The following is a 12071-nucleotide window of genomic DNA, read 5'->3' on the forward strand; positions in this document are numbered from 1 at the left end:
TTATGTGCATGTTTATGTGTGCTGAAGTGAGAAACTTGTCAGTTGAGTAGGTACATTCCAGTTTGGTTTCTGTGTGCATTTGTAGGCTGTTTAGTCCTCATGACATGATTAAGTGTAAAGCCATCTGCCTTTTCAAATTGTCATTCATTTTACAAACTGAATTTTTTCTCCAACTTAGGAACTTAATACACATTTTGTGTAAAAGATTCAAACAGTTTAGAAGGGTGTAGTTTAAGTCTGTCCCTGGTTTGGTATTCCTTCCCCATTCCCTAGCCACAGAGCTGGCTATGTTTGTTCAGTTTCACAGACAAGCATTGCTACAGGTGTGTCATTCTGAAAAAGTTCAAATGTGATCCTATATATATACACTGTTATGTCTTTAATATGAATTGACTAGGCCATCTTCCCCAGTCATGGACCTCATTCTTTTTGATAGCTGCAAAATACTGCACCCACTGCATGGGTGCTTCCTTCTTTAGGCATCAGACCCATGTTAGCATTCATTTGTTAGCATCACCTTTTTTCTGTTGTAATCAAAACCTGATTGAACATTTAGTTTCACAGTTCTTTCTATACATGTCTGTCCATGTATCTAAAAGCAGCGCTCCAAGAGTGAAATTGCTAGATCAAAATGTGTGCATAGTTAAGTATTAGTGAGGCTAAGTTGCCCTCCAAAAGGGTAGGGTCAGCTTTTGCTCCCGTCAGCAATTTCTGGTTCTCTCAAATTTTGGCCATTTTATTAAGTATCTTTTAATCTTTGTCGATCCAATGGGTAAAAAATAAAATCTTTGTTTTGATAATGGATTTCTTTAATTTTGATGCGGTTTCAGTTACCTCTTCATGTTTTTAACCATTTGTGAATGTGTTCCTCTGCTTGTTGTTTGTGTTCTTTGCCCATTTTGTCTTTCTGGTTGTTGATCCTTTTCATATTAATTTGTAAGAGCTTTATGAATGTTGCCCGTTGTGTATGTTGCAGATAATTGTCTCTTAGGTTGACGCTTGTCCTTTGCCTTTTTTATGATGCTTTTCCTTATATTTACAAATTTTTAACAGAAAGAAATTATATTTATCAACCCTGTCTTTTATGGCTTCTGCATTTTGGTTCATGCATAGAAAGGCCTCTCTGTTCAAAGATGATAAAAACACTTACACATGTTTTTTCTACTACTTTTGTGGTTTTATTTTTACATCAAACTGCACCTTTTCTGAAAATTATTCTAGAGCAGTCTAAGAGACCTCGACTCGAAGTGGGTCACCAAGGGGTAGTTTTCCAGCACCCAGGGGTGAATACAGGAGTTCCTCTCCAGCAGTTAATGCCGACAGTTCAAGGTAAGACCCAGCGCCAGAACTAGCTCTCTTAGCTCAGAAAGAGGGAGTGCAGAGAGGGCTTAAGGAAGCAGCAGCAGACTAAGACGTGTGCAGTCCAGGTAGCATATCTGAGGTGGTTTCTGCCATCGGGACGTTCCTCTGAGTCCCACTTCACACAGTATGAAGAAACCACCGGAGACCAGCTCTTGTCACTTTAGCGGAGCCGCACGTCCCACTGTCCTCAGCTTCTCTCCGGTTTTCCCTCCTGTGTTTTCTCTGACTTGCTGCTGTGGTAGGGACCCTGCGGTTATCCCGTGCCTGCTCTGCTTGATGCTAACGCGCAAAGGCCGAGGCCTTTCTTTCCTTTGTTGTGTGCTCATTTATCACGTTAGACCTAATACACAGAGATCTCCCACCAGGTAAACCTCCCGTTTGAGTGTGTGTGTTGCGAGCGCAGAGTCTGAGGCAGCCCTGGCCGGTGGAGTCCGAGCCCGGGAGTCAGGGCCGCTGGGTCTGCCCTCTGTTGCAGGGGGAATGCCACCCGCGCCGCAGGCTGCTCAGCTCGCCGGCCAGAAGCAGAGCCAGCAGCGGTACGACCCCTCCACGGGGCCCCCGGTGCAGAACGCCGCCAGCCTGCACACGCCGCCGCCGCAGCTGCCCGCCAGGCTGCCCCCGGCCGGCCTCCCCGCCGCGCCCCTGCCGCCGGCGCTGCAGTTCCCCCCGCAGCCGCAGACGGCTGAGCCGCAGACCCCGCTCCCGGTGCCGGTGAAGACGCAGCCGCCAAACGCCCCCGCCCCGGCGCCCCCGCCTGGCCAGCTCCCTGCGGCCCTCCACGTCCCGGTGCCCGCGAAGGCGCAGATGCAGGCCCCTCCGCTCCCGTCCCAGCCGCAGGTACTCCGGGCCCCTGCCGTTCCCCGAGCTAGAGGTGGAAGAAGAGACAGGCTGTGTGCTGGACGGGATGGTGCCCAGCTGGGTAACTCCTTCTCTCCCAGCGCTTCGCTCTCCACCGTGCAACAGTCAGTTCAGTAGCTGCAACGTAAATTTACTGTGCAGTTGTAGTTATTGTTGTTAAAATGTCAGAAAACGACACGATTCTGAGTGCTGCTCTCGGCACAGGGAGCCACGCACAGGGCACGGTGGCCCCGGTCCCACCTGATGTGCCGAGTAACGCGAGGTCATAGGAGCGAAGGCCTGGGGGCGGTGGGGCTCCTATGAGCCTGACCACGGTGCCTCCCCCGGACACTCCACTCCACCAGCGTGGGTGAGGCTGCTTTCCAGGCTTGATACACGTTTCCAGGGTTTATAATGCCCCTCCTCGTCCACAAATTAACTTCACCCAGACGTCTTTTTGAACGTGTACTGTAGACCACGTGGGGCCCCTGAGGAGCAGTGCGTTTGTGAAGCATGGGTCTGGGGCACCAAAGGGGCCGGAGGCAGTGCTTTCAGAGGCTTGTCTCAGCAGCGTGTGGCCAGCCGCTTAGGAAAACCTCCCCTTCCTCTCCCCTCTCCCTCGTTAACAAGGAGATTTCCTAGCTGGGCTCGGAGTTCGAGTTCTTCTGGTGATTGTAAAAGTTTGCTTTCATGTAAGGATGCTACCTTTCACTCACCGCCTACCAGGTGCAAGGCGCAGTGATGGGCACTTCCGGGCCATTATTTGCTCTCCTCTACCTGGCAGCCCTCTGTGGTAGAATCTTTATCACGCCCGTTAGCTATGGAAAGACCGAGGCCAGAGAGGCCAGATAACTTGGCACGGTTGGTCAGCCAGTGCTGGAGGGGCTGTGGCTGGCCCCCTGGGTTGATTCTGGAGCCTTTTGTGCGCCTTGGGAAGGAGTACCCCCTCCCCCGCCAGGGCGCTGAGCTTCTTGGGCCTCCGCGGGCTTGAGGGTTCCATGGAAGTGAGGCTCTCTGTTTTGAATGCTGTCATTGAGGCTGGTACCGACCTCACGCAGCACTGACGTTTTTCTTGGGTTTCTTTCCCGCCCTTTTTGTCAACGGTGTGAGCTGTGGGATGTGATTTTAGAAGAAACTCCTTACAGAAGCCGTGGAATTCTGTTCCTTCCAGATTGGGCGGGGCCGGCAGTCTTCTTCTGTAAAGGGCCACAGAGAGGGAGTGTAAGGGTATTTCAGGGTTTGCAGGCCGTGTGCTTCCTGTTGAGTTGCTCAGCTCCGCCGCTGAAGCTGAGAGCAGCGCCAGGGCCCACAGATGAGCGGCCGTGGCCTGTGGAACTCTCCCAAAGTGTGTGGCCGGCCACAGTTTACCGACCGCTGAGGTGAAGGAAATCTCCTTAGAGGTGGGCGGAGAAGCTGTGCGCCGTGAGGGGCCCGGCCTTGGCCACGGTGTCTCGTCCGCACCGCGGGTTATAAACGTGCCGCGTGCGCATCGCTCTGTCCTCAGGCCTCCTGGTGCGGCAGGGCCTTGGCTTCCCTGCTCTCTGTCCCCCCACTTCCTCCCGGCTGGAATTCCCGTGTTAATCTAAGCTCACCTTCGGCCCAGGGAGGGCTGGGTGGAGGGGCTCCTCAGTTTTACAAGCTCGGCTATCGGGACGGCACAGAGGAGGGTTTCTAACCTTACAGCTTGCCCACCGCGAGAGGGCCGCGTGGAATTTGTCTTTGCCCTTCAGAGAACAGGTGCACGGTGAGCATTTGGTACTTCTCAGTTAAGAAGTTTCTACAATTAAAAATTCTAAAAAATTACTTGAAAAAGCAAAAAAAAAAAAAAAAACAAACACGACGTAAGACCATATGTGAAGGCACCATTTACAGGGAGCTCTGATGTGGCTTTGTGGACTAACAGGGCTTCTTCTCTTCTGTAGACACGGTTAGTCTGCGTGGCCCTGTGGTCCGCAGTAGGCCCACTGGTCAGTCTGCGCTGCTGGGGAGAGGGAGGGGCATTGCACAGGGGCCTCCAGCCAGCCTGTGGGTTCCGGACACGGCGCTGAGCCCTGTTTTCCCTGCCAGACGGCGGCGCCACCCAGACCGCCCATGGACCCCGCCCAGCCCTGCCCGCGGCCGCTGCCCTCCGCCTCCTCTGCCTCGACCGTCGTCCCCGCCAGTGGCTCAGGCCCGGGGCCTTCGCCTGCCCGGGCCTCCCCGGTGAACAGACCCTCCCCGGCAGCCAAGTCGCTGTCTCCGGTCATCGCCCGCTCCCCAGGGGCAGCCGTGTCAGCGCCCCCGAAACCACAGAGCCCCGCTCAGAATGCCGCCGCGCCCCACGACGGTTCTCAGGACAAGCTGGCAGAACAGATAGCGCTGGTAAGTGCGCCTGAAGAAGCTCTTGAAAGTGCTCAAGAAGAGCTCACCGTATACTCCAGCCTGTGGAACGCGTGTGCTTTCACTTTCTAAGGGGGCAGTAGTATAAGACGGAACACCTGATAGTAAGGTTTGTGATCCGGAGAAACCAAGATTAAAACTGCGTAGTTGGCCCTGTCCTGCCGGAGGGGCAGCTAGACTGGTGTGGAGAAGGTCTTTTCTGTGCTGGTGTCAGCAGTCGGGGGGAGGGGGGTGTGGGGCGCAGGCTGAGAGCTCAGAGCCCTCGGGAGGCTGCCCAGGCCAGTGCAGCTCACGGCCTGCACCTAGCGAGCGTTTGCTGTTTGTTGGGCGACTGAGCAGTTATTTGTAAGTGCTCCGCCGTGAGCGCTGGCCTGGGAGCTCTGTCCTGGGTTTCCAGGATGAGGCTCCCGGGGGTCGCACGCCCTTGCCTCTGCCCTCTCATAGAGCCTTGTTCAGCAGCTCTTCTTTGTTGCTGAGACTTCCACGTAGCAGGGTCGCACTGCCTGGGGTGTGCGTCGGTGGCTTGCGCTTAAACTGTGCCGGACGTCTTCCACCCCTGTGCTCCTTGCAGGAGAACCAGATCCATCAGCGGATAGCAGATTTGAGGAAAGAAGGCCTGTGGTCCCTCAGACGGCTGCCCAAGCTGCAGGAGGCCCCGCGCTCCAAATCGCACTGGGACTACCTGCTGGAGGAGATGCAGTGGATGGCCACAGACTTCGCCCAGGAGAGGAGGTGGAAGGTGGCCGCTGCCAAGAAGGTGGGTTTGAGACACAGGCCACCGCGGTGCCCAGGGGTCATCAAGCAGCGCCAGGGGCTTAAGTGTGCAGACGGGGGTCTCCCAGCCCCACTTTCTAAACTGTTTTTTTTTCTTCTTAAATATTTATTTATTTGGCTGTGTTGGCTCTCTAGTTGTGGCACACAGGCTCCAGAGCGCATGGGCTCTGTAGTTGGCGACGCGTGGGCTCTCTAGTTGAGGTGCGCGGGCTTAGTTCCCCCGCGGCATGTGGGATCTTAGTTCCCCAACCAGGGATCGAACCTGCGTCCCCTGCATTGGAAGGCGGATTCTTAAGCACTGGACCACCAGGGAAGTCCCTCTAAAGAGTTTCTGGACTTACGATGTATCTGAAGAATGTTTTGCTGCTATTTAGAAAGTAACTGCTGCGTTGCTTCATTTCTGAGGGCTGTCCCCAGTGCTCTAGCGTGGACTGCTGGGAACAGACACGGCCCTTCTGCTGCAGTTCTGTCCTGGGATTTGGGTTCTTTTTCTGGCCAGTTTTGCCCGGCAGTTGGCATGAGGATGCCTGCAGCCCCCCAGATCCAGGCTGAGAGTAGGAAGGGGGAAGAGGCCAGGTGGCTGGCCGGCAGCTCGGGCACTCATCCCGGCCCTCTGGCTCCCCGCAGCCTGCCTGCTCTGTGTTGCCTGGTCTTCCGGTCCAGCTTCTCTCCAGTTCTGGCTCAGAATTTATTACCTTCTCTCTGCTCCCAAAGTAGGCACCCAGCCCGGGGTAGGACCTCTAGGAGATGCTACTGCTAAAGCTGGCAGTGTGGAAAGTGACAGATTTCTAGGGCTCTTGGGTCCCAGAGTGTAGAGCAGCTGTCCTTGCGTACGTGTACATAGCTCCAGGCCCAGCTGCTTCTTCCTCCATCACTGTGTGTCTTTATTCCTCGGGACCTGGATGCTGCCTTCATATTTCCTATACTCTCAGGACTGGGGATTGATCCTGTGGGCCTGGCCTGTCCACCTCCCTCCTCTGAATTCTCCCCCTTGCTTTCCCCCCGTAGTTTTGGTAGAGAGAAGCCGAGACCAAGGGGGTAACAGCAGGGTCTGAGTGTAAAGGGTCTTTAATCAGATTCATGTGTATTTAAGAAAAAAACCAGATCGCTCCTTAAACATTTCCTTTTTCACGAAAGTTGATGGTCCTGAGCATGTGGACGCAGGGCTGGACAGGGCAGTGGCCGGGGCCGAGGGGCAGGGATGGACGCCGAGCGGTGGGACTGAGAGGCAGCTGAGCTGGGGGCCGCGGCTGCGCGCTGTGCTGCCCCTCCTCGCGCCGTCCCTCTACCCCCGGGAGCCGGCGGCTTTGTGCGAGGGGTGCGCGCTGACCAGCACAAGGCTCTGGGAGTCCTGTGCTGGGTGGCCGCCTCGGGGGCATCCCAGAGCTGAGGGGCTGGCAGCTCCGCTGCACTCGGGACTCAGGATGTGTCCCTTTCTGAGTTACTTCTCTGCACCTTTTGGAGGTACAGCTGGTGAGGAGGTAAAGAGTAGAAATTCTGGAAAGCGGTTTTAAAGCAAAAGCCTTAAAAAATGTGAATTATCCCAACCCAACTTTTTTAATCCTAGGAGTTAAATTTGGCTGCATTCACGCAGTGGAAATGATACGTATTAAAAATGATTTTGATCTGCGTTGATTGATGGAAAGACGTTACTCATATTAAAGGGGGAAAGGACGATTGTAGCACAGTATGATATTCCATTTTGGAGAAAAATATGTGTATTTGGTAAAATAACACTTGTAGGAAAGCCAGGCAGACCGTTGGTGGTGGTTTGCACTGGGATCAGCATTTCTCCCGCGTGCCCGTAGAGCAGGTGAGGGTGTGTCTCTCTGTGGATTATATGTAGTCACGGGCCGAGGAGATTTTAAAGAAACGTTATGTATCTTTTTTCTGATAGCATGACACAGCGCACAACGTAAAATTCTTGGACTTTCATTTACTAGCTTGTCAGAACTGTAGTGCGTCATCACGAAGAGAAGCAGCTTCGGGAGGAGCGGGGAAGGAGAGAAGAACAGAACCGATTGAGACGAATAGCTGCGTCAACTGCTAGAGAAATAGAATATTTTTGGTCAAATATTGAACAGGTAAATTCTGAGATTTTGATGCGCTCCTGGGAGCACAGACTGTGTCGGGGTTGCTGAGACGGCCTTCTGAGCCCAGCCTGCCTGTGCCATGGGGAAATCCCGCAGGTGGAGCCTGTGGCGTCGTTTGGAAAGGCGGGTGCCCGCACTTCCTGGGCACCTCTGGGCTGTTGGCTCATCAGGAGACCTGGTTCTGCCTCTGTGTTTCTCTTTGTGCATCGAAATCCCCATCAGCCGTGGCCTGCGCGCTCTCTGGTGTCTGGGAGCCTTCCTGAGGGGCCCTTCCGGTAGTTCTGTTTAGTATTGGCGCAGGTCACTAAAAGCTGCTTAGTTCCAGAGTGGCTTGCTCTGTCTCTCGCTTCCTTTTCGTAAAAATTCTCTTCTTACCGTCTGACAGAATTTGGGCAGGATGCAGTTGACACAAAATAATGAAAGAGGACCAAACTGAACATTTCTCTTTGAACAGCGTGGGGGGCTAGGGTTGCCAACCCTACGTGCAGCTGAAAATCTGCACACAGCTCGTCATCTGCCCGCTGCATCTGCGGCTCCATGGCTGCGGCTGTAGCTAGCCGCAGACCGTGCAGCTCTGTAGGGTTTACTACCGGAAAAAATCTGAGTACCAGTGGACCTGCACAGTTCAAATCCACGTTGTCCACGGGTCAGCTCTAATCTGAAATGGGGTTGGGACAGCTGTGCTTTTGGCCGACATGTGCGAGTTTTAATGTTTTCATATATAGAACTTGTATTTCTTAGTAACATGCTTATTTATTTCACTCTTTGCATTTAGGTTGTGGAAATAAAACTACAAGTAGAATTAGAAGAAAAAAGGAAAAAGGCTTTAAATTTCCAGAAAGTCTCCCGGAAAGGTATGATTACTTTTTTAAAAGCCTTCCCCTTTTGCGGGCTGTGTTTGCTCGATTTTCTGCTCACCGTCGCCTTGTGACATCGTGGCTTCCCGTGGAGCCTCCCCAGCGAGGCTGTTTACTCAGCAGCCTGGTCCTGGCATTTCAGTTCTTCTGAGATTCGCTAGTATGAGTCAATAAGCCCCAGGGTGACCAACTTTGGGGGGCTCTCAGGATTGAGGTTCTGAGCCTGTCCCCTGTGTCCCCAGAGAGTGAGATGAACTCCCCCGGCTTTGCCCCCCGCCCCACCGTGGTCCCTGTGTCTAGGCATCGTGCTGCTCCCACGGCGCTCAGCAGTAGCTACCCCATCACTGGAAACCTGGGGAAGGGGCGGGGAGGATTCCTCCCTTTTACTGATGAGGAAACTGAGGTGAAGGAGGTGGTCCCTGTTGAGAGTCACGGAGCTCTAAGATTATGCAAGTCATGAGCGAGAAGCTTTGCCAGGTTGGAGACTCTAGGTTCCTGCTGAAGCCGAGAGCGGGCGTGGCGGTGTGGCTGTGCCGCCCTGCGTCGCAGAGGGGAGGTGGGACCCGCCTTGCTGTCCTCTGCTCTCCTTGGGGGGCGGGCACAGGTGCCCATGGTCGTGTGAGGAACATCACCTCCTCCACTGCCTTAGTGAAAGCGAATCGCGTTACCTGTCTCTTTAGGTAAAGAGTCGAGACCTACAGGGCTTGATGCGTTACGGGAAAGCTTTGTGGTGAGTTCGGGACTGTCGCGTCGCTGTGCGAGGGGGTGTCTGTCTGCAGGAAGTCGTAGGCATGAATAGCGTTCCCTCTCGCTGGAGAGCAGTCCCCCTTGGGCCTACAGCTGGTTCTTTCCAGCTTCAGGCTCACCTGGGTGTTAACCTTGGTGGTTTGGGAAGAGCAGGCGTGGGTTTCGTCTTGCTTCCCCGCAGCCTCCTCCCCACCTTTGCGGTGTCTGCCGTGGACACGCCTGGCACGGCCTCCCAGGTCCTCCCGGTTGCATGTTGACTACAGTTCTGCTCTGGGTTCTCATTCTGTGTTTTCAGATCTCACGCTCATGATTTGTGTTCTGTGTCACAGGATTCGGGGATACCTGGAAGAAAAAGAAAAGCAAGCACATCTTTAACTGATGATGAAGGTCTGTCCCCCTGGGTCTCTGGCTGTCTGCAGGGCTCTCTGAACGCGCAGCTGGAGAGCTCACTCGGTGCTGCCGGGGCGTCGAGGACCGCCTGGACCGCGAGCGTCCGGTGGCTCAGTGGCTTATGCTCTTGGGGGCCGGGGGCCTTGGTGGATGGTGGGGTTTTGCAGTGGAGAGACGAGGAGTTGGATTGTGGAGGAGGGAAGGTGTCGGACCGTGTGCGTGCGTGCGCACGCGTGTGCCTTTCATCGGTAGGGAGGAGAGGCAGTGCGTGTTGGGGGCAGGAGTCAGCGGGAGGGAAGGCGTGCCATGGTGAGGGCTCAGCTCAGATGGAGAGGTGGCCCGAGGGCGGGTGGGACTCTTAGCCACCAGGAGCCGGCTGTGGGGTTGCAGGGCTGGAGCTGCCGGACAGGAGCTGAGCTCGGGGAATCCTCAGCTGGGCAGGGGCTGGGGCCTCTGAAATGGGCGATGATGAATTCATAGTGACACCGAACAACGTGCTTGTGGGTCTTTCTGTAGTGGGCTCTGCAGGTGGACAGGAAGTTCCACATCGCTCCCTGTTTGGGCCTGAGTAGGATGTGATGAAAACCGGCCTCTATTTCACACTGTGAAATGGAAGAGAAAGTATAAAGTATGGTCCCTTGTTTTTTGCTTACTTAATAAACTATCACTTCCAGATTTAACCTGAGAAATTAGGACTTAGTTTTCACTTCTCTAATGGCTGTGCATGACAGTTTTGGAGCCTTGTAGCGTTTCATGAGTAATTGCGAGGAAGATGCCGTGGGGTCTCTCGCTGACATTTGATGGTGGCCATTCCAGTGGAAGACGAGGAGGAGACGATTGCAGAGGAAGAGGCGCTGGAGGGGGCTGCGGACCACCAGGCGGAGCTGTTGGAGTTAGCCAGAGAAGGTGGGCTCCGAGCGGCTTCCTGCGATGCTCTATTAAACATTTATTGAAACACACACGTAAGGTATGAAAACCGCAATAGGTTGCATGCGGTGTAAGCGGCCACGCCACCCAGTGTAGGAGAGAGCGCCATTCTGCCTCTGCCCTTGTCCCAGCGGGTGACTGCGGCCTGGATCTTGGCGTTTATCATTCCTTCCACTCAGTTTCCCCCTCCCCCTGCGTGAATCCTGAACGTACCGCTTTGTTTGGGTCTTAGAACTTGGTATAAACGGAATCACTCTGGAGGCTCACCCGCTGGCCTTTCTCAGTTCCGTTTCCGAGTTTCGTCCTCGTGGAGGTGTGTTGCTACAGAATCAGTGCCCACGGCTGAATGGTGGTCTGTGTGTGCATGTGTCACGGGTTAGCGGTTGTGCTGTTGGTGGGCAGTTCGGTGGTTTCCCTGCGTTCGCCCTCACAGGCGGCGCTGCCTGCAGCACTCTCGTGTGTCCTGTGCACACATGCTCGAGCGTCTGTGCTCAGAGCAGGGGGGCCGGCTTGCAGGGCGTGCACACACAAGGCGGCGCTCCGCCGTGGTTGGAGTGCTGGGCCGGGCCCTGCGTCCCAGGAGCGCCTGGTGGTGTCTGCCTGTGGTGGGGGAGTGTCACCCACGAGGCGCAGCGTCTTCTCACAGCTGTCCTCGCCCCCTTGGTTTTGGGTTTTCTTTTCTGTACTGACTCTGGGTGTTCTTCCTGTGTTCTGGACACGTTTCCTTGTCAGTGACGTGTGTCCTAGTAACCTTTTTCCAGTCTGGGGTGGGTCTTCCTTCTCTTTATGGTGCCTTTTGAGGAACAGGTGTTCTTAATTTTAGTGTAGTTGAGTTTGTCTGTGTTGTTTAAAAGAAATTTTTTTAACCTCAGGATCAAAAGGATGTCTTTGTGCATTGTCTAAGAATTTTTGTTTTACGCTCGTATCAATGTTTGTAATCCACCAAGAATCACTTTTGTCTCTAGTGTGAAATAAGAGTGCAGTTTCTTTTTTTTTCCCCAAATGGTTCACTAACTCTCCCCGTGCCATTTGAAAAGGCCATCGTTCCTCAGTGATGCTCAGTGCCGGCTCACGTGTTAGTCACGTTTTCCTGAGACGCACGGCTCTTTCTGGGACCTTCATTGTTTTACTGGTTAGTTTGTACCAATACCACACTCCCTTGATTACTCTAGCTTTATAATAATTCTTGAGGCGTAGCTAGGTCAGTCCTTCTGCCTTATTCTTTTTTAGGAGAGCTTTGACTAATTTGGGTCTATTTCAGATACAGCTCAGAATCAGCTTATCAAGTTTCAGAGAAAAACTGCTTGGGGATTTTGATTCAAATGTGGTTGAATTAGTGGGTGTTTGGTGAGAATTGCATCTCTATGAAGAGCTTTTCCAACCTATGATCAAGGTAGCCTCTCCGTTTACTTAGATCTCCTTAAATAGCTTCCACTAACATTTTATGGTTGCATATTTTTATTAGATTTATTTCTAGGTGCATTATATTTTTTGAAGTTGTAATCAGTGGTTTTTTTTTAAGATTACGTTTTAATTTGTTGCTGGTCTGTAGAAATGCAGTTGATTTTTATTTACTGATCTTAAATCCAGCAGCTGTGCTAAATTCTCACATTACTTCATCTCTGAAGAATAACAGTGTTTTCTCTATAACCCTGGTCCTTCTATTACCGTTCCTGCAATGAAGTGTAGAAATAGAGGTGCTGAT

General features: G+C 53.3%; 1 protein-coding gene across 1 annotated transcript in view; it reads left to right on the top strand.

Annotated features, from left to right (window-relative positions):
- EP400 (E1A binding protein p400) overlaps positions 1-12071 on the top strand; it is a 98514-nt gene that overhangs the window by 21245 nt on the left and 65198 nt on the right. Inside the window, exons 4-11 of the mRNA XM_082852952.1 lie at positions 1838-2199; positions 4267-4560; positions 5150-5335; positions 7296-7436; positions 8221-8299; positions 8983-9032; positions 9379-9436; positions 10256-10345. Of these exons, the coding sequence (XP_082709078.1) occupies positions 1838-2199; positions 4267-4560; positions 5150-5335; positions 7296-7436; positions 8221-8299; positions 8983-9032; positions 9379-9436; positions 10256-10345 (1260 nt within the window). The remainder of the gene's footprint in view (positions 1-1837; positions 2200-4266; positions 4561-5149; positions 5336-7295; positions 7437-8220; positions 8300-8982; positions 9033-9378; positions 9437-10255; positions 10346-12071) is intronic.

This window comes from Leucopleurus acutus (assembly GCF_964270905.1).
Source record: "Leucopleurus acutus genome assembly, chromosome: 13".
Classification (NCBI taxonomy): Eukaryota; Metazoa; Chordata; class Mammalia; order Artiodactyla; family Delphinidae; genus Leucopleurus; species Leucopleurus acutus.